General features: G+C 37.9%; 1 protein-coding gene across 2 annotated transcripts in view; it reads left to right on the top strand.

Annotated features, from left to right (window-relative positions):
* Positions 1-23,336, top strand: part of tbc1d32 (TBC1 domain family, member 32) — a 102,414-nt gene that overhangs the window by 27,669 nt on the left and 51,409 nt on the right. For both annotated transcript variants that reach the window (XM_055016202.1, XM_055016201.1), the window contains exons 21-25: positions 414-532; positions 2,406-2,525; positions 2,776-2,864; positions 17,993-18,115; positions 20,417-20,525. In XM_055016202.1, coding sequence (XP_054872177.1) covers positions 414-532; positions 2,406-2,525; positions 2,776-2,864; positions 17,993-18,115; positions 20,417-20,525 — 560 coding nt within the window. The remainder of the gene's footprint in view (positions 1-413; positions 533-2,405; positions 2,526-2,775; positions 2,865-17,992; positions 18,116-20,416; positions 20,526-23,336) is intronic.

Here is a 23,336-nt window from a genome sequence, read left to right as displayed (position 1 = left end):
TACCTCTTCTGTCCCTCACAACCCGCCCGGCCAGCCGGCAGATGGGTCCCCCCACATTAGAGCCGGGTTCTACTCAAGGTTTTTTTCCCTGTTAAAAGGGTGTTTTCCTTGCCACTGTCGCCTTTTGGCTTGCTCTGGGGGTCAGGCATATGGGTTCTGTAAAGCGTCTCGAGACAATTTGACTGTAATTGGTGCTATATAAATAAAATTGAATTGAAAATTGAATTGAAAAACACTAGATATCAGTTTTACATGTTGAAATATCAGGTATATATTGATTAACATTTCAGTTGCATTGCTGACTTCCTGATCTTAAAAATAATTCTAAGCTCACAAATTAAGGTTGGTGTGTCAGTTAACAATTTCTCTGTACAAATCCACATTGACACCGCTGTCTTGCTGTTATTTTGCAGGTTTTGTCCGGGCACTGGTAGTAGAGCTGTGGTCCATTCTTGAATGTGGCAGTGAAGATGTCAGAGTGGTCCGTCCTAAACCAACACCCATGGACCCCATAGACAGAAGCTGCCTGAAGGTATCAGGGGTGTGAGTGCTTATGAGAGAAGTGGAGCAAATAACTTCTCAAAAAGCCCCTGGTTTCCTCTGTATCAGTCACACAATCACAGATTTGCTAGACATTTGCTCCTCCATCTCCAACTCTTGCAGAGCGACTGTGCGAAAATCTATTAAGTATTAAGACCTGAATAATTTCAGTTTATATTGCACTCATTTGTTATATCTGTGTGTCAGATGCTTAGAAATCCTCAGGCAAGGTCTTATTATCCCATTATAGGAAGACTATAATTTCGCTGCTCACAATTACTTTCATTATCAATACAGCTGGCAATTATTTCTTTAGTATTACATTAATCGTTCAGTGCATGCAGTAAAAAAGCCCAATTCAAGCACTGTTGGTACTTTTGTTAAGTTGAAAACCCAAAGATGCTGAGTGTACCATCATAGAAAATAGATATTCACAGATAAGGAGCTGATAACAGTGAATTCTTTTTATTTTTCCTTGAAAGAATGATTGAAGCTCAACCAGTTATTATTTCCTGTCCTGTTTTTGGTCAGTACCTGTTGGTATGCAGGTGTCTGAGTAGATTATGGAACCCTTCTGGTCATGGCAATTGTAGTTTACTTGTTGAGACTGATTCCTCTTCTCATACAGCTGCATTTTTTAGCTTTACTGCGGGCAGAGTTTTTTCAGCCTGAGTGTAGGACAGGCGCAAAATTTTATTGGAAACTGCAGTGTGTGTCTGTCTGTGTGTGTCTGATGCTCGCCTCTGACAGCAGCCAAGTCATCTCTCTCAGTGAAACTAGTCAAGTGAATACGGACAGTCAGTGAAGTGTGAACTGTGTCCTGCCACTGGCGACTTTAAAGCCTGCCTTATCAGTGGGTCAGCTGCCAGGTTACATACATACAGACCTCAAAACAAAACTAAATATGCTCCACTGACTTTTTACGACAGCGTTTTGACAAATTAGCAAATTAGCTCCAATCTGTTCTCGTAGTATTATATGGTAGAAGGTTTATGGAAAACATTCAAAGCACAAGCAGACAAACAGTATAACAGATCTGTAATGCAGATTTTTAACATCAGGGAGTAGGTAAAAAAAAAAGGAAGATTTCCAAAAAACTTTACATGAATGTGTTTTTGTATTCAGCAATTTCCTTTCAAACTGTCTAGAGTTTAAAACTGCCTTGCATGTACGTGTAAATGTGCTCTATCTATGCGTGCAGTGTCCTTTTTTTCTGTGGTGCTTGTATTTCCCTCTTCGCCTTGATCCAGAGATGAGAGCAGAAAGAGCTCCTGAGGTTTAATATTCTTCTTGCTGCAGTATGGTTCTGCTCATATGTTTAAAAGTGTGCGTATATGTTAATCTGTTGTGTGGGAGTGTGGTCACATGTGGTCAGAAACATTTTATCTTCTGTAATCAAAATTCCTTTCATGCTTGCTTTGTTTTTGTATACATTTATATTTCCTTTGTGTATGAAATGCACAATATATTTCTGAATATCAACATCAAAGAGCCAGCTAAGGCATTACATTTTTCTTGTTTCCACTGATCTCTCTAATATTTGTGTTTAATTTCAGGCTTAGTTTCCAAGGGTGCTTATCATTTCACCAATGCAACATACAATGCAAGATGACTTACAGTGTCAATGGATTTTAAAACCAAACCCCTTAACATATTTTTAAAAAACTAAATAAAACAACAAGTACATTGAAACACAAACAGAAAATACAAGAAACAATTCCCAAGAAATATAGATGTTGAAACTGTCAGCGAGTCAAACAACTGTTTCACCAGCTCGTATTTGTAATCATTCCAGTTCTCTCCTGGCTTTCTTTCAGCACTTTCTCTAACTGTCTTTGTATGTGTCTCACTTTCTATATTCCCAGTCCTTCCTGTCCTTGGTCAACCTTCTATCCTCTTCCCAATCGGTGTGGGAGCTGCTGGGTCGGCAGCCTTTAGCCAACAAGAGCGAATACACCCTAAGGGAAATGCCATCCTCCATACCTGTGAGTGTTTTTCACAGTCTATACTTCACGCAGTTCCTTTTTCAGCCATTTGAGGGCATGTTTGGACTTTATATTTTGCCTTCAACCACCCCCACATTTATTTTACTTTCACAATGGGCTTCTACTAAACCCACGTTACGCTGGGGCTGATGTACATTTTCCACCTTACGCATTGTAAATTTCCACACTTTTTTCATTTTGCACTATAACTGCTGCATTCTTTTTCACAGCCTCTCCTTCTCTTCCACAGGATTTGATTGACAGGCTGATTGCTGTGAATTCAGATGTGAAGATTCATTCCCTGTTCCACTATGAGCAGTCTCACACGTTTGGCCTGAGGTGGGTTGATATCTATTTTTTTCATATTACTTAACATCAGTGGGGAAGCACACGATATCGGATTAGCACCTGGTGACTGCACACACACTTCAGCCTGTGGCAATAGCAGACTGGCATGGTTCTTTATACTTTGATTACCGAGCACTGAAAGACTGATGAAAGGATCTCTCTAGATAAGAGCGAAATAAGCTGGGCTGTGTGGGTGTATATGTGTGTGCATTTCTATATTTACGAAGAATAGACATCCTGACAAGTGAGAAAGACGGTGAAGAAATTCCTCTAAAATGAAAAGCTGTTTCAGTTTGGATTTTAGTTTTGAGTTAAGGTTCAAACGAGGGGTGGAGTTACAGTACAGGCTAAAGTTATTACTGTAATACTGTGCATATATGAATGTAATAATGTCTGGGAAGAAGTTGCATTTGAGAATCTTGCAACAAAGGTTTATTCCTAAGGTACAGGTTTGTAGGGGAGAGTGGTGAATGCTTAATTTTTTCCATACATTTGCATACATATGTGTCCTAGCTGTGTGCACAAAGCTTTGGTGTCGGCTGTGAATTCCTACGCCTTTTTAAAAGCTCTCTGAATCACAATAGCTTCAGCTTGTTTGGAGTCTTGCTGACTCACTCTCTGGTGCCTGTCAGTCAGCCCACTCCTATTAACATCCAGAAGCCAAGTGAAAGGAACAAGATGCTCTGTTCATTTACCACCCAGACTGATGGATTAAGTGACAGACTTGCTCTCCGTGCCTCTCTGTGGGTCGCTAAATGTGCTAAATGTAGCATTTCACTATGAATAAGTCACCTCCTACCATGTTGTTTTTGATATATTGCTATAACTGCCTTACACAGCCCTTTCCAGTAATGGACTGAACCCCAAAAATCTCATCTCTGCATATCAAAGTTTCAGATTTCGATTTTTCTCCATAAAAATAATTACTTGTTGCTTTTAAAAAGTTTAGATTTTACTCCACACAATTGCCTCTTTATAATGTGCAGATCTATGAAATCCCCACCTCTCTCCCCACCTGGCCCTCTGCTAAAGCACTTGCTGCAGCTCAAGCACACCGACTCACTTATCACTCTACTCAAATTGTAAAACTACTCTACGCTACACAATGGCAAGTACAATATCGGAGGATTTCAGCCATGTTTGACCCATGACCCGATTCTGAAAAAGTATAATCATATGGAATTCGAGATGGTCATCTGTACTCTGCAGTTTTAAGTTGGAAATGCTCATCCATGGTGCCGGCTACCTATTTCATTTGTGATATGCTCTGTAGCATATAAATACCATATGGACTTGTTAACAAAGCTTAAAAAAAAAAAAAAAAAAAAAAAAGACTGGAGGGGCTCTTTAAACTAACAATGTCAAAATAAATCTGCTATATAATTTATGGTAGTAAACAACAGCTTTGGTGTTTGAAGGCTGCATATAGATTTATTCCATTTACGTTTGGTCATTTTTAAGTGTGCAGCTTGAAAGCTTGGTGCAGCCCACATGGATGAGCCATGAATTAGAAAAAAGTAATGAAGCAGATGGAATGAAATCATCAAACATATACACCACCGTTCAAAAGTTTGAGATCACTTAGAAATGTCCTTGTAGAAAGGCATTTTTTTGCAATGAAGATAACATGAAATTAATCAGAAACACAGTCTAGACATTGTTCATGTGGTAAATGACTATTGTAGCTGCAAACGGCTCGGCTGATTTTTTAATGGAATATTTGCACTGGGGTCCAGAGACCCATTTCCCATTGAGTTTTCATGGAAAACATGAAGCTGCCTGGGTGACCCCAAACTTTTCAACGATAGTGTTCAGCAGGTGTATGTGACATTTACAAATATTTGTTACCCTGGGTTTACTGTTCCAGGTTTTTACCATCATCAGAGTTACGCTCAAAATCTCTTCCTTGTGCAGTTTTACACACTACCATTACATGCGGTACTACAGTCTTTCAATGGAAGAAACTGCTGTTCAAAATACACCCACGTGACCAATGTGAACTTCAGCAGTTGAACCCAGAAGACTCATAACTAACATGTTATCACCCACAATGCACCAGTGCCTGTTTTTATTCGATTTTCTGATTATCCTTTGCCTGAGGGGATATGACAGCATCGTATATGAATTGTGCTTTATTGATCCCACGAGGGAGAATTACATCAGTAAAGCAACATCTATGTAGAAAGCCACTGCACTGATTAATATACAGTGTGTAAAAGGATATGTAGGAATAACAAGCAGACATAGAGGAAGCACAGGAGTTCAAAAATGGGCCAAGATTGAAATGCATGAAGATTGTATTACGTAGTCAATGCAGCTATATATTTAATAAGTACAGAATATGCAATAATATGGTATATATTACCTATATTAATATCAGGCAATTTCATGTTTTCCATGAAAATTCACACTTTTATTCATATGCTAACATAATTAGCACAAATGTTTTCTAATCATCAATTAGCCTTTCAACACCATTAGCTAACACAATGTAGCATTAGAACACAGAAGTGATGGTTGATGGAGATGGGCCTCTGCACCCTTACCTAGATATTCTATAAAAAAAAATCAGCTGTTTGCAGCTAGAATAGTCATTTTCCACATTAACAATGGCTAGAATGTATTTCTGATTAATTTAATGTTATCATCATTGAACAAAACTGTGTTTCTTTCAAACACAAGGATATTCCCAAATAACCCCAAACTTTTGAATGGCACTGTATACATGTATGAGTGTGAATGAGAGACTCAAAGTAAAATTATAAAGAGCTTTGGATAAAGACATTATGCAAATGAAATCCACCCCCATTTAAGAAAACAATAAATTGGTCATAGAAATTTTGCCAACTTCATCAGATCACTGAATAAGCCAAAATCACGAATAAATTTTGAGGAAACACATCCTTAGGTTATATTTATGATGAGCATTTCTTTTATTGGGGCTGTATAGGTGTTTTGTTTTTTAAATCAAATTTGCCCATTTTAAACATAAAAAACTGACAGATGGATGAACCCTATTAGTCTTAGTAAGAAGCTAAGAAATAACACTTTCATGGCTTTTAACAGAGAAGGACAGAGTGATACAGTGAGTAAATGAACAACAGCAAGCTGACTCAGGGTAGTGTCACCACAGCAGGATTGCAGGTGTGTATTATTACGTAGTTTGGTGCTCCCATTACAGTCATTGCAGCCTTCTACTGTTGCTACTCAGGTACACTGTGGAGAAGAGGTGTAGATGATGCTTGATTACAGAGCAGACAAACATGCAGGAGATTTATGCACATTTAAGTAGCTAAAGTCGAGCTAGGTGTGGTCATTCATGCAAAAGGTGTTTGAAACCTGTCCTTACACATCTTTTATATTATGAAGTTATTGATGTATTAACTGCTGTGGTGTTACTAGACTTCCACATACCAGCAGTTTGATACTTTAATTTCTGCTCTAAGTCCATTTTTGATTACTTTATAGTTCAGTTTAATTTTGGCCTCTGTGGTATCTACTGGACAACAGCTCCCCCTCCAGCCTAATGAATAGTAAAGCTGTGCCATTAAAGTCAGGTTTTAATGATTGTAAAAACGACCCACACGAATGTGTGAATAATAATACACCACATGATTCATTAATGCACTAAATGTGTTTGAGGGAATCTTTATAAACATGTGTTTCCTATTAGCTGAAGACAATCCAGTTATAAAACAACTGCTGTTTGGAATTTTTTGTCATTGTCTACAAGTAAGGGAAAATCCCAAAATTCAACTTCTTATTTATTACAAAAAGTACAAAGTGTTAAAAAGCCGTTATTTTCATAGCTACATTATTAAAAACCAGACTGCACACTGGTCCACCTCGAGGTCAAACAATCACATGATATGTGCTGGTCTTGTTTTTAATAATGTAGCTGCAATAATAAAGGGTTTTTGTTTCTCAAAGTGTGCCTTGTGTGAATTTTATAGGCAATCTATTCCCTTCCTTGAAGAAAGTATTAAGCGACCCGTGCATCAAGAGCAACTGCTTGTGTTTCATTGGATCCAAGCACATCGTCCTACATTAACAGAATTACAAGTACTGCATTAAAGAGTTATTAGATTTGACGCTCTAAAACTTGCAGATGCTCCTACCAGACATTTGGCAAAGATTTTGCATATATTTTTGTATTTTCGTTGGAAACGTAATCTAATTATACAAACACAGACAACCTGGCAATCAAATGACTGTCTGATTAAAGATCACTATATTCTTTTCGTATATATTCCTGTTAAATAGCACAAAAAGTGCTTCATCTTATCCCAAGCTCCATATCAACAGTAAGTAGTAGAAAATACCTGTATTCGTAGTAATAATACCTGTATCACTAACTCACCAGCAACTTTGCTGTTGCTCCAGGGTGCCTGTATTCATGAGGTTTATTCTAAGTTCTTCTTTGGTTCTGTGTAAACCTTTAAATGACAGACAGAAGCTTGGATTCACCTGAAGTCAGACACAAACACATTACTACCTTGTGCGATTATGTGACCACAATAAATGAGGGGGGGCCCAGCCTCTGTAATGTGTTCAGGCGTTCAAATATCACGTATGCCACAAAATGAATAATAGATTACAGCTCCAGGTTGTTCTTCCATATGAATGTATTTTCTTCCCTCGAATGTCAGTTTCCTCAAATGGAACATACACAAAGTCATGTGTGCAGGTGTGTGATTTTCTTATAAAAATGAAAAATGTAGAAACTGAGCAATGTTTAGAAAAAAAATTTTAATGGGGAGAAATATACTTATTGCTGTATTTTATGGGGGGTTTCCATTTGTAGTAGCTGGATGTTTGTTTCTGCCACATGGTTTAATACTGTCGGTGCTTGTAAGTTTTTTAAATTCATTTTTATGCTATCATCAAGTCTGTTGAAACTTTCTAACTTTCTTATTACTCTGCCATGGGACGTGGCGGAGGTTTGTCTGTTTGTCTGTCTATTAGTAACATTACTCAAAAATGGACAAACAAATTTGGATGAAATTTTCAGGGAAGGTCAGAAATGACATAAGGACCAAGTGATTAGATTTTGGCAGTGATGCAACTTATAGTCTGAATCCACGAATTTGTTAAAGATTTCTGTATCATTGTGAAATAACGGCACGGCGTCACTGCAGCTATGACTACAAGTGAACACTACGTCAGCTGCCTGCTGACGATGACATGATTGCGATCCTACTACAAATCCACTGCTGCGGACTCATTGGGACTTATCCGTCGGAAATGATACAAGGAACAATTGATTAAATTGTGGGGGTGTTTCCGAGTCCCATCAATTCCCGTCGCCTGCTACATATTTAGGCCACGTGAGTCGGCATCTGTACGTAACGTACACATGTATAATACGCCTGTTCTCAGCGCAAGGTCATTTTGTTTGTGGGTACATTCTATAGTGCAGTGATTACCGACACAACTTTTTTCAAGGTTTCAGCCTTCGGAAATGATACGACTGAGCTGTTTTGGCGGAGTACTGTGCTCCCTGAGTGCTTTTCTTATTATGTCTGTGGCACAGAGATTCAAGCCCATTAGTTCATAGTGAAGACAGATTTTCGAAAATTGGGCACATATTTTATGAAATGGTGGCAAAAGCTCAGTGATTTCCTGAAACATCAGTAGATTTCGGTGTGATCTCAAAGGGTGCATTTGTAGGGCACAATTTTTAACTGGATTTATACACATTTAGTATTTATGATGACATGACATGTATCTGGAATTGACTCAGAAAATTCAGTACACATGTTCATTGTAAGGATTAAACATTTTACACAGTATAACAGTGTGACACCCTGATGTGTGATGCGATACTTCAGAACATAGATTTTCCTTTCCATATAAAAAATCTAGATTGTTACTGACCTTATCCTTGAAGCTGCCATCAGAGTCACACCTAAGAAGCTCCTTTGAACTATTACAGTAAAATTGGACCACTTCTGCATTTGGATCTAGTTGTAAACCAGCTTTGCGCTACACTTCAAGAGTACATCGGAACTTTTGGTTCTTGATAGGCTTTAAATCTTTTCTATTCAATGCAAGTCTAATCATCAAATTCACTTCTGTCAAGCAAACATGTACTGAGCATTTCTGAAGTGCAGCCCTCTTGAAAAAAGAAGCCACAATTTCCACCCCTCTTGAGCTTCACAAGCTAATGAGAACTAAAATCCCTCAGCCCTTTTCCTTGTTGCTAAAACCCTCGTTGTTGTCATGGCAACCGGCTGTCATCCCCCTGTTTTTCCTCTGTCTGAATTGTTTGAATGCCTTTATTCTGCTCTCTGCTATTGATGGCTCTAAACACATTGGGTGTATGCACTGTTGTGGAACCTGATGTGATCATATTTTTGTACAACAGGCAATTAGTGTAAATCCAATCATAAATCTTTAAAAATATACCAGTTATAAAATAACAGTTTCTAGTGTCTTGTAATCTTGTAAACACTGACTACATTTGGCCTGTGGGTAGAACAGAAAACTGTTACAATATTTATAGTATTGAGAGTTTTGTGTCGCTCAAATGTCCAGAGGTGAAAACCTGACGTAAGAGACCTGAGGAGGTTTTACTCAGACAGTACAGCTTAGACAGAATTATTTGTTTTTAAACCAAATTTAAGTCTTTTTAACAGTCTTAGTAAAGGTTATTTTGTCTTCACCAAAATTCACCTGTGGTCCTCTCATCTTGTTAGACAAAACAAACTGGATTAGAAATAATTATAAACAAATAAAAACGGAAAAATGTCTATGTTTTATGTGTTGGCATCAAAAAAAATCAGATGTGGAAAACAAAGCAGTTGTTTGTTTCAATAATCAATGAAAAAGCTTGAGATTCCTCACAGTACAATAAATTGTCATACTGTGACTTACTGTGACTTGTTTACAGTGTTGAAGGAGAAGTCTGGTTTATTTCATGCTGTCATATTTATGTAGCTATTGTGGCCCTAAGTGTTATTCTTACTTTGCACACCTCACAAAACAGTTTGAGTGGCAAGTCAATTTAACATGAACTCCCTGCGGCTTTTTAAAGAGACGATATTTACATGAATCATTTTAAACATCCAAACAAAGTGACTAAGAGTAAAACAAAGAAATTAGCTGTCATTAACCGGCAGTTTTCTAACTGTATTAGCTTTTTGGTCCGGCCAGTGTTGGTCTTTTCGTCTAGTAGATTTCGGGGAGAGGGCTGCACAATGACTTGGTGGTTAGCACTGTCACCTTGCAACTAGAAGATCCCTGGTTTGCTTCCTGGCCTTCCCGGGATCTTTCTGCATTGAGTTTGCATGTTCACCCTGTGCATGCGTGGATTTTCTCTGGGTTCTCTCACTTCCTCCCACAGTTCAAAATGCTGAGATAAACTGGTAACTCTAAATTGTCCATAGGTGTTAATGTGAGTATGATTGTTTGTCTCTATGTGTAGCCCTGTGATAGTGTGAAGGCAGGGGATACCCTGGACAGGTCACCAGTCTAAGTCAGCTTGGATAGATTCCAGCCTCCCCGCAACCCTAGTGGATTAAGTGGTGTATAGATAATGGATGGATTTTGGGGAGGTGAAGCACCATCTCCAGAATGGCCATGCTTCACAAATCCAAGGATTTGTCCATTGTAGGTCCACTGCTGTACTTACTGTCATCCATGGACACGATCAGCAGGTCCCATGTTTCCCAAGACATGCTGTCTTGTTGCCTCTACCTCAGTCTGAGTAATCTGAGCCTCATCATCCAGTTGATTTGGGTAATTGTCTTTAGACTCTGTTTCCAATAAATATGACTGACCATCAAACTAACCTGCAACCATCCTCATAATGCATTGGGTTAATCCAGTATTGAATTTAGCTGTTGAGTTTCCTCAGAGAACAGTATGACCACAAAGAAAGTCAGCCTCATGTATGTTAACTAAAAGCTATGCGCTGGTGAACGTGCAAGTTGTGCTCTAATGCAGTTAGCTAAATGACTGCTCCAGGTTGCTGATTTTGGTGTTTACTTTCAGTAAGACCAAAAACAAATGTTGATTCATGTAAAAATTGTCTTTTTTGGGGATAATTGTCGGGAGTTGATGCTAAATTGGCCCACTAAATGCTGTTCACAAGCTGTTTTGTTCAACATCTCATTTTCCCTAAATCTCGACAAAAGAGGTGAAGTTAGGATGAACCAAAATAACCACATTATTGGGAAATACACCAGGCTGAAATAAACCAGAATTCACATTTAACGGCCAAAGGATACTTTTAATTGATATATGCAGATACTCAGCCTGTGGACCTTCCATACCTGGTTGTGTGCAGCTCATTGACTTAAGCACTTGTTTTCACACATAGAGAATGAGTTACTGCCAATGTTGTCTCAGATGTATAGTGTATGCATGTAAAAGTAGAAAACTGCTTTGCTTAGCTGTCATTGTTACCAGAATGAGCCAGTGTTTGATCTTGTTGTCCAAATCTCTGGAGATACTCCATGCAGTGCTACTCTTTCTGATGTTTTCACAATTGAAAATGTATTAAGACGTACAATGTTGCAGTTACTACCAGCATAAACATATTGATGTTTGATCCTCTGACTTCCATTGACACGAGCAACAAAAATAGCCCACCCCTAAGCTGTCCATTTGCATCTTACCTATTGCATGACTAATCAATCTGGGGCATGATCATCAGTCATATTGGCAGGCAGATTACTCCAGGTTTGCTGTAATTGGTTTATACATCGGTCTTGTGATGCATATGGGCACATCATAAAGTAATCAACTGTCATAAATAAGTTTAATGCATTCATGCATTTCAACATTAAACCAAGTGAGTTATAGTCCTGGTCAGCTAAAATGACATCAACTTAAGCTCTCAGATGAGACAAGCTCTAATGTCTCAAAAATTATTGTGTAGAATGTGAATAGATGTCTTATTTCCAAAAACAGCATAACAAGTCTGAAATAATGTGGAACAATCAAATTTAATCTGGCCATTCAGTTGGGCTCCTGACTTTTTCTTTCTCCCTCCGAACTGCAATTTCCACCAAATTAGTAGTGCTGCCCCACTGCTTCACTTTGAGCTGTTAATTAGCATTTGTACATTATTTCCCATATCAGAGTGTTTTGGTTCCCGTGAAGCTCACAATGCAGTTTTAATTGTGCTATATGCCATTTACACTGACTCTGTTTGTAGTAATGCCCAATTGATACTTATCAAAAGCAGCATTGAAAAGATCTTTTTCTGTACAATTGAAACTCTTAAATCATTTCTCATGTTATCAGCTACTTTGTTTGAAAATGTGCTTCATATGTAACTTTCAGAAGGACTGTTAGCTATATATTTACGCTACCATTGAAAAGTTTAGGGTCACTTAGAAATGTTGTTCTAATTGAAAGAAAACAGACAGACACAGACAGACAGACAGACAGACACAGAAACACACAGACACAGACCAAGAGAGAGCGAGAGAGACAATATAAATAATTGATTACCTGGTAAAAGATTATCAGCAGTTTTTATACTCATTTTCTGAGCAAAAATACAGTATACTTGCTATTTTTCTGTGATGGTATTCCAAGTATGTTTGCAATTTTGGTCTTTCGTTTTATAAAATTTTATTTATGTCACTGTGTTGTGATGGGCATTTTGTACTGTTTTCTAATGGTCTCTCAATATTTGGTGAAAGTTATGTCTTTATTTTAAAAGTAATTGAAAACCGAATGTGGAAACTAGAGGCTTCTCTGTGCACAGCCACCTATTAGCATCTACATATCACTGTAAGCATTTTAATGAGCATTGGTAAATTGGTAAACATTATGCATTGCATTTTTTGCAAAAGGTACACTACCGTTCAAAAGTGTGGGGTCTCCCGGACGATTTCATGGTTTCCATAAAAACTCACACTTTTTTTCATGTGCTAACATAATTGCACAAGTGTTTTCTAATCATCAGTTAGCCTTCCATCACAATTAGCTAACACAATGTAGCATTAGAACATAGGAGTGATGGTTGCTGGAAATAGGCCTCTGTATCCCTATGCAGATATTCCATTAAAAATCAGCCATTTCTAGCTAGAATGGTCATCTACCTCATTAACAATGTCTAGACTGTATTTCTTCATTGAAAAAAAAAGCTTTTCTTTCAAAAATAAGGACATTTCTGAGTGACCATAAACTTTCGAACAGTAGTGTACATCCAAATCATGGCTGGCCCTCCCTGCAGTGATTCAGCACCAAGCAGCAGCAAACTGAAGCAGTGAGGAGTCAGAAATACTGCTAAAATTTGTTGCACCTTAAAAGAAAAGCTTGATGCACCAGTGCAACAACATAAATAGTTAGTCTGGAGCTCTGAGCCTAGAATGAAACTCCCACAGACAACAGAATTGCTACTGTGCTGCCATATATTGCTATTAAGAACAGGGCCCTGATTGGACACTTGGTGTTCACCCCACTTGGTCAAAAAAGCCTATCAAAGTGTCAAACTGGAAGCAGAGCTGGGTCTCCATTCCTTTGTTACAAACAGAGAGAGGTCAAAAGGTCTGACAGACTCTCAGCCGCTTGCTGTGCTGCTGTCAGAAAGAGTGAGTACAGTTGTCAGTCAAACAGGAGTCCAAGTTACTGTCCGGCACGTCAGGAAACGAAGCAGCTGCTTATAAGGAGAGGTGTTTCTCACAAGAACACACTCATCATGCACACAACATGCTAAACAACACGCTGAGCTTATCACCAGCTCTTGTGTGTCAGCACATGAATATGCACGACCACGCAACATTAGCAATTAAAATGACATTTTGTGAAAAGCGGAACCTCAGTAATTTTAAACAGCCTTTTAAATGTTCAAGAATAATAGACATTTCTTTTTCTTTAACTATTCATTGGCAAATTTTGATGGCTTTAAAAAAACAAAACAGTCCAATAATTGCTGTAACAATTAAGACGAAATGCAAGTTGTACTTAAATAAAGCTGTCGAACAATACATCAATACGTTATGCAATGCAAATTGGGATTTTACCTGAACAAGGCAGTTTTTCACTCATTTAAAGACTTGTGGTTTCTCCTATTCTTATTTTACATCACCTTAAAGATATCTGCAGCATTAATCAACAAGATGATCATGTTATTAATGACTTCATTATGGTCTTGGTCAATGAAAAATTGGACTACAGTGTTTGGTCTTCTATGAATAACTGGTTGTTAGTCATTTTTAGAACAGTTACCACACAATATTCCCAAATATCCTAAGTCACACTGTATTTGTGTTGAGTGATGAGAATCTGGAAGATGCAGCAATAAAGTGAAAATAGGTTTTGAGGTCTACTTTGAAAACAGTTCTTTAGTTCAGCACCTTTGGAATTAGGCTTATTTGCTTTCTTGCTGAGAGTTAGACGAGAAGATTGAAACTACTCTCATGTCTGTGCATTATATATGTATCTTGAGCCAGGAGGCTATTAGTTTAGCCTGGAACAGGATAGTGGAAGCAGATGGAGACTCACAAGCTGCCCGGAAATTACTGTAGCATGCGAGCGCACACCCCAATAGTTATGTTATCTTAAGCTCATACACAAACAGAATTGTAAAAATATGAACAACTCTAAACAGTGACTTTGCGACCAGTGGAGATGCTGCAAGGAGTACAGTACAGAGCAGAAAAATAAACTCTGGCAAACCACTGTTAGGGATATATGTAATTCAGTTTTGACTGGTCAAAATAACATCTGCAGATATCTTAAATAGGGCTGCGCAGTGGCTTGATGATTTGCACTTTCGCCTTGCAGCTAGAAGATCCCTGGTTCGCATCCTGGCTTTCCTTCTTTCTGTGTGGAGTTTGCATGTTCTCAATGTGCATACGTAGGTTTTCTCTGGGTACTCTGACTTCCTCCCATAGTCAAAAACATGATGAGGTTAATTGGTAACTCTAAATTGTCCATAGGTGTGAAAGCAAGTGTGATTATTTGTCTCTACATGTAGCCCTGCGATGGACTTGCCTTCACCCTAAATCAGCTGGGATAGACTTTTGCCCTCCATGACCTGAATGAGGATTAAGCGGTGTATAGATGATGGATGGATGGAGATGTTTTAAACTCATTCTAACTATTCTGGATTGCTGTGCAGGAAACTGCTCATGTGATGCTTCTCACTGAATATTGGTCTAGGAAAGTATTTGAACATCATGCAAAATTGATGGCAGTTGCCATGGTTTGTCATAGGCGATTACAGTTTTGCAGTAGCATAGTATGTTTGATAAGCAAACCGTCTCACGCTCCCACTTGTAGTAGCTTCTGATGTACAGATATCTGCAATGTCATTACACCAAGTCAAAACTCTAATACGAGGTATCTGTAATTAGATTTTGACTGCTCATAGTTGTAGTTTGTGATGTCCCCAGAATCCTTCTGATTAATTTAAACTCAATGTAAGGTATCTAGAATGTAGAAATGTCTTGAATTGAGGAGAATTAAATTTATCTGAAATTGGAATTATGACCAGTCACAATTATACTGTCAATATCTGGAACTAGAGGTGTGGCTGCATTACAGATATCTGCAACTGATTTGCAGATATCTGTAATGAGAAATCTCATAGACATCACTGGTAAAGTTATGTACTTTTTCCAGAGAAACTGATGCTGTAGATATCTGAAATTACAAGTGACGATAGGAAGAATGTCTTTGTACGTATCTGAAATGTTCTTTGTAATGAGGAAGAAGTTAATTCTGAATATCTGCAATACATATCCAGCCTAGACATTAAATGTTAACATGTCTTGCCATACAGCTTAAAAGCTGGAAAAAATTTTCACCTAGTATTATCTGATATGATGAGAAGACCATTTTGTGAACAACACAAAAACAAACATGCACACACAAACACACCAGTGCTATTAGATGGTTGTGTACCTGTGTGTGGCAGAGCTCCAGAGCAGTAGTTGACCTATCTCAGCTGCAAGGAGTGGAAGTCTTCCAGGTTATCATCCATCTGTCAAGAAACGGTTGCCAAATCTTGAAAAAGGAAAAAACTTCCAAGTCGTTCTAAGTAAGGCACATTTGCCGACTCTTTAAACCCTATTTGAAATGCATGTCTTATTCCTGACATCCCTGAATTCAAAGAGAAGTGGCAAATTCGTCATACTCATTTAAAGAGGAGAGGGCAGGCATTAGGCCAAATATAGCAAGTAAGGAGTCTAGAGTGATGCTTTCTTTTGAAGGCGTTTGATAGCTAATCGAATATGAGTGAGCAGAAAGTTTTAGTTTTGGGCTAGACCAAAGCTGGTTGCTGAGGAATGTTCCTCACACAGAGAGGAGCATTTGGTATAATGAGTTCTGTGAAGCAGTTGGATAAAGCAGTGTCTGGCGCTAACTCAATCTGCTCTCATATTGTTGCTAGATACCTCTGGATGTTTCTGTAGAGTGTCACGGCAGAAAGTAATTGAGCCCTTTATGCCAAGTTGATACTGTCTGAGATCGTGTCTCTGAGCATACAGCATACTCATATTGTGGTATATTGGTCTGCAAGTACTTCCTCATTTGAGGATGTCTGTAGATGCGTGGAAACTATGTTATAGCTATTGTTATGGCTTTCTTTTGTAGTTATATCTTTGTCTCTACTCTGTAAAATACGTAATCTGTGAACTACTGGCAAATATCTGTATAATAATTGTATTTATTATTAGATTAGATTAGATTAGAATAGATTTAAACACAGTAAAATAAGTTTGGGCTGTTTTATATTATTTTTACAGTCTCAAGACTGAGGTGAAAAAGCATGTTATGACACAATCTGTCTGGAATCATCTTTGACATATGTAAAAGGGATTAGATTAGTTCCTGATCAACAGGTTACTTAGATGTGCTGCCACTTCTGTGATCATTTAAATCTGAAGGCACACTGGCCTAACATGTCAACTTGGATCTTAACACTGGCAATTGTGCCATTATGCCAAAATAGTTTAATCTATAGTGTAGTTAAAAAGAAAAGTGTGTCAATCCAAGCCCTTCCCTGACAAAATCAATTTGCTGGAAATCTAGTATGCAAGACTAATTTTGACAGAATTAATTGCGTAGGTGGACTAGAGAGCAAGTAACAATAAACATTAGCTAGACTGTTGTCATAAATGCTGCAGATCCTTGACACTCATATGGGATTTTTCTAATAACCACTTAAATGCATGCAGTCAAATCAGCTCTGTTTCTGAAGGGAGAAAGTACAATTTGGTCTACACTTCAACCCTTGGGATTTTTATGATGATTCTACCTCTAATTTCTGCAAAAAACCCCAACAGAAACCTTCCTAACAGAAGTGACTACTTGTGACAACTCCACACGTGGACAAAATTGTTGGTACCCCTCAGTTAATGAAAGAAAAACCCACAATGATCAAAGAGATAATTTGAATCTGACAAAAGCAATAATAAATAAAAATTCTAGCAAAATTAACCAATGAAAATCAGACATTGCTTTTGAACCATGGTTCAACAGAATTATTTTAAAAAATAAACTCATGAAACAGGCCTGGACAAAAATGATGGTACCCCTAGAAAAGACTGAAAATAATGTGATCATAGAGACATGTTCAATCAAGGTGCTTTTGTCAGATTAAAATTATTTCTGTGACCATTGTGGGTTTTTCTTTCATTAACCGAGGGGTACCAACAATTTTGTCCATGTGTGTATGTAAAAAACTCATTGATGCATAATTTGTTTTCTTTCCTGCACACTGTATTGAGCTTTGATTCCCTACAAGTCATGGACTGTGACCTAAAACACGGAGCTTTCTCTAGTATTTTCTGCTTCTTCAGTGTTTCAAAATGCAGCTGGAGCTTAACAGGCTGTTTGAGCTTGGTGTCATTACCTTCTGCTGAAAATGAACCATAAAACCTTTCCCAAGGGTTTCTACTCAACAAAACGTACAATTGGCCAAGGCAAGCTGGTGAGGGAAAATTGTGTTGACTGACCCAGTACTTGCAGAAATACAAGGCCGAAAGGAGATAGACAACCTATGTCCAAATGGGATATTTGTCTGCATGCTTTTATGCTGCTGTAAAATATGCTCTAAATGACAGTTGTCAGTGCTGCTGTTCTGCTACACTATCTCTGCCTGAAAGTCCTGTCTGTACTTATATGCCTTTGCTTGTTTGTATACATTGCTGCAGACTGCTCAGTGTGCTCTGCTGCAATCTGGACTCCTTTTTGCTGATGGAAAGCCAGTATAACATCTGCTCCATGCTGCTGCAGAGTCAGAGAGAGAACATCACTGACCTGGACACCAGCGAAGGGTATGAACTCATTAACACATGCGCAAACATTTATTTATATGTACACTACCGTTCAAATGTTTGAGGTAACTTAGAAATGTCCTTATTTTTGAAAGAAAAACAGTTTTTTTCAATAAAGATAACATTAAATTAATCAGAAATACGTCTAGACATTGTTAATGTGATAAATGACTATTCCAGCTGGAAACGACTGATTTTTAATGGAATATCTACATAGAGGTACAGAGGAACATTTCCAGCAACCATCACTCCTGTGTTCTAATGCTACATTGTGTTAGCTAATGGTGTTGAAAGGCTAATTGATGATTAGAAAACACTTGTGCAGTTATGTTAGCACATGAATAAAAGTGTGAGCTTTCATGGAAAGCATGAAATTGTCTGTGTGACCCCAAACTTTTGAAAGGTAGGGTATATCATTGTGCATAATCAGACAATTTTGCTGTAATTATTATTTTTTTCAATCATTAGTTTAGATTTAGATTACATTTATAACTTCCCTTTTTAACTTGCAAAAACAAAATAGTAGTCTATATTAAAGTGACTTAAATTCTGCTACAAATTCCAACCATGATAGTATTTTAAAATATTTTCTAAGTCACATAGTTCCTCTTTTAATTATTGTTATTTTCACCACAATGTAGCACTGTGGTAGATGTAACTAATGTTGGAAAGTACTTAGAGACAAAGTAATCCTTTGTTTTGGTATTTTCATAGGATTTGCCAAAAAAAATAAAAAATACAGTACAGCCAACATTATACTTCAGTTGAAACATAAAATGTGTAGAGCTGGTAAGCTTTGCTCCACTCGAAAACTGAAAGCAGTGGGAAACCGTTAGCTGTCTCATTGCAAAGTTCAAAATGACGATTGTGGTTTTCCGAAACATTTCAGTCAAAGTATATATGCTGTCTGGAAGGTTCAGGGCACTCCAGCCACAGCTAATTCAAGGGAAGTTATTTCAGACATTCAGACGTTTCAACAGTTTAGCACATTCAACTCTCACATCGTCATTTTCTCTCATGCTCATTCAGTAAAGCTTTTTTTGCTTTTCTGGGCATCATCCTGATATGACAGAACACTTTCAGATTTAATCATTGCTTAGGATGAGAAATTGTTTGTCTGTTTGCCTTGTCACAAATAAAATGAAATAAAGCGGAAAGAAAGTGAAAAGGCCATTTCTGAAAGAGCCCTCTCTCCCTGGTAATGGCTGCCAGAGCCATGGCTATTGGTTATGAATGGAAATGGCCCTGAAATGCCAACTCACATCGCATATCTGACGGCTGGCTCAATTTTGGAGAATGATGACTTCTTAATTTATCCTCCCATCTCCTGACTTCTCTTCCTCTTGTGCTCCCATTATCATCATGGGCATCACCATTTCTTCTTCTCTTTTTACCTTGCTCTCTTTCTCTTCTTTTTTTTCATTTTCAATGTCATCCAAACTTCACTTTTTGGCATCTGACCTTTGATTTACCCTAGACTTTGTTGTCATTTTCTTCCCCCTACCTCTCTTTATTCCCTTTTTGTTTCTGTCCTTTCTAATATCAGTGACACCAGGCTCACCACAACTACGTTTGAGGGCAATCTGCACATTTTATTTTTTGCTTCTGTTGTTTGAGTCATAAGTACTGTGATTTATTTTTTTCTGAAGACGTGCAAATTGCATTTTGTGGCAAACAAGCCCTTAGAAGGAGCTCTGTACGTAGTCCTCTTTATTACCAGTTTCAAGACTGAATTGCTTCAGCTATAAGAACTATCCACCAAGGCCGACGCCCTTCGATCCTAAAGTGCCTTTGTAATTGGACCTTTCTCTGATCTTATCTGAAATTCTGACATTAAAACCCTTCTCTTTTCTAACTTGCCTTACAGCAATGATACAGTTGCAGTTATTCAGAGGCTTCAAACTCTGTGCAAAGTCTTTCATATAAGTTGATGAAGAAGAAACTTATGGAGCTGCATTAAATTGAAAAACTTTTGAAGTGCAGTGCCATTTTAATTTGGGTGACCTTGCCTATGAAAAATATTACATATACTTTTGCACATCAATGTATGCATAATAGGCCAAAAGTCCTTTTCACTCGGTCTTTTATTTCACTTCTCATTAGGTTATTCTCGGGAAATGCTGTTGAAACACAAATCTCAGTGAACATTTATTACATCTGGGCATGAGTCCACCCTCATTATTTAACTACTCTCACACCTTCATTTTTGTCTAATCTCCCCTGAAAAGAGGCTGCTAGCCTCACTGGGACTTCGCTGTTTAAATTATTAAAACAATCTTCTCTGTTCTCTGCTCTTCTCAGGGAGTTCATCATAGACAGCCTGTCGGTGGAGAGGAACCATGTGCTGGTTCGTGTTAGTGTTGTCGGAGGTCCATCTGAGAGGAGACTTCCTTCTCGAGCCCTGCAAGAGGTCAGCATCACCTGTCAACCTTCACCTGCGTTTGAATAGCAGTGTTCCTTTCCATCTGATGACTTAGCAACTGAAGTCTGGGAAGTTTGCACAAAACTAGCTAAAATTCTATGCATTTAGTTTTACAAGGGTTGAAGTGAAAAAATAATGTGTCTCTTATGCCAGAAAATGCATGAAAACGTTGCAACAAATAGTTAGGGGCAGACAAAATGCTTTTCCTTTGTCAGCTTTGTGAGCTATAAATAGGCTCCTTTTGTGAAACAGCTAAATGGTATACAACGAGGAAAACAACTGCATTGTTGTAAGGCTGTTTTGGACAGACCGGGGAAGAGTCCATTTCAAATGTGCCTGTTTGGAATGAGCTGACTGCAGCTTGCAGCATGAGTGAGTGATTGAAGTCATTCATTGCAGGAGGAATGGGGTGTGTCAGCAAATATGCAGTCGATTTAGGTGCAATAATCCAACAACATTGGTATGGGACTGCAATCCAGATATATGACATTATCTATAGCTGACTGATATTAGATGCATATGCTAACATTGAATGTTTTTTTGCAGTTTGCCCTGTGGGTCTGTGTTAATATACAATAATAAATAAAACATGATCAAAGTGAGCCCTGAAGAGCAGAGCTAACGCACAAATACACAAAGAAAAGAAGACAGATATAAGGATGTACTTACTCAATGAAGCATGTGTCTGAGCCTGAGAAGCAGAACTGATGTCAACCAAGCCAATCACTGCTGAATTCAATTCAAATTTTGCTAGTCGCTTGCTTTGACACAACCATTGTAGTGGTAAAATATTGGGACAGCTGATAGTTACTAAAGATAGCATCCAAAACAAGCTCACATTGAGCAGTAATAAGTTTGCATCAGTTTGAATTTAGAATGAGCTGCGGTCAGTGAGCTGTTGTGAATGTGCTGTCAACTTCCCCTGAGGACGAAGGACTTCTGAGGATAAAATCATTGGAAAAAATACTGTTGTGAAAGTACAATAGAAAATCTAAAGACTGCTCATCCAAATTACTTCACATTTGACACTGCGCTTTCTTGGGACCCTGCTATACACCCACCAAATGTGAAGGAGTTCAGATTATCAAGAAAAAGAACACACACATGGAAACAGATACGTCCTCCTTTATAGTTGGACAATCACGTTGACGCCTCACAATTTGTTATCTCTTTATACATCTTCACAGACAAACTTTGCACAGGAACTTAATGCAAAAACACTAAATGTAAAATAGAGAAACTTAAACATTGTCACTGTATATGGCACAGTTATAGAGACTAAATAGCCTGTTTCTCCTAAGTCTTTCCTTTCACTATTTTTAATTTATACAAAAAAATATTCCTCCTGCTTGTTCGCTAACCAATCTATCATCCATCTCCATTTCATCTTGAGCTACTGGTAATTCCAGCACAGATGAAGAGCCCTACTTGATCACCATCAGCACTTCAGTCGTTGTTTGAAGCCTGCAGCCTTATTTACTCAGCATGTTTTGGGATAGATATCAATTATTCAGGTGTTGTTTATACCAAACTCAAAACAGGAACTAATTTATGCTGAGGTCAAGAAAAGGATATGAAAGAGATTTCTAAGAGGGAGAGTGTTAATTAGTTTAGCGAGTGTTTCCTTCATGTTTCACAGGTCACTTTTATGCATTTCCCCTGTTACTTGAAGATAATAGCAAAAGCAGAAAGCTGTTAAGTACTAAATTTGAAGTTTACAAAACAAATGGAATAATACTACTCTTGGTTAAACATGAAATAAGAAGCATTACTGTGTTAAAACAATTGTTAGCACTGACATTTCTGATAGTGTGGGTTCTAATATTTACCAGCAGCAAGGAAAATTGATGAATGCCAGGATGGCTATGAAAATAATATTTTAAATGTTTTGATTTTAATTAAATGATAATTCAGATATTTAATTTGTCAGTAGTAGAGCTTTCTTTCTCTTCTGCATTTAACAAAAGTATCCCAAAACAACTCTAGAACCCTGTTTTTGGAAAACTTTAAGTGTGCACAAAAGGGCTAAATTACCAGGGGACAAGGAAGTCCTACCTGTCATAACGTCTCAATATGACCTGTGTGCAGGACAGCAGCTATCACTGAGCACAACATGGTAAAATCTTTGGGCATTTTTAGTCTTTACTCAAGATGCTATATCTTGAATTTAGGAGTCAGCTCAATTACACTGTACCCCATTAAATTACACAGTGCAAAGAAACAGCATTTACAACCTAATGGAGAGACATAAAAATTTCCAAAAACGTCATTCGTATGCAGCATGGCAGTGCAGTGTGGCTAACTCCTTCACTTCAATTAGGTGGTGTGGGGTTTGCACCTCCTACAGTCCAAAATATGCAGTTTTCTGTGTGTGACGTGTTATTGACTGCTGACCCGGGTAGTGTATCCTGCCTCTTGTACATTGACGAGGTAGGATAGTACTTTATCTCTCTGTGGGAAGGATAAGCCAGTTTATTATATAGGATCATTTAGAAGATGATTAAGTAAGTACAGTGTGAATATTTCCATTTTTTTAGTTTTTTTTATAGATCATGAAAAAATCTTCTGGGATTGTTGAGGAATTTGGTTTCAATATTTGTAAAATTCTGGCTATAGCCCATTCTAACTACCTGTATGTCCTGTTATTAAGCTTCCAAAAACAGTCTTGTGAAGAGTAATGCAAAAGAACATTTACATGTGGAAAAAAAACTGTATAAAATGGCAAAAAAAAGTCAGGTCTTGCAAATCATGTTGCTCTAAGAATCATCAAGAGTTCCTAAAGCCGCATAAAGACTGTCT

This window comes from Amphiprion ocellaris, chromosome 12, assembly GCF_022539595.1.
Source record: "Amphiprion ocellaris isolate individual 3 ecotype Okinawa chromosome 12, ASM2253959v1, whole genome shotgun sequence".
Classification (NCBI taxonomy): Eukaryota; Metazoa; Chordata; class Actinopteri; family Pomacentridae; genus Amphiprion; species Amphiprion ocellaris.
Note: the sequence above shows the minus strand (reverse complement) of the source record. Positions and strands in the feature narration are given on the sequence as shown.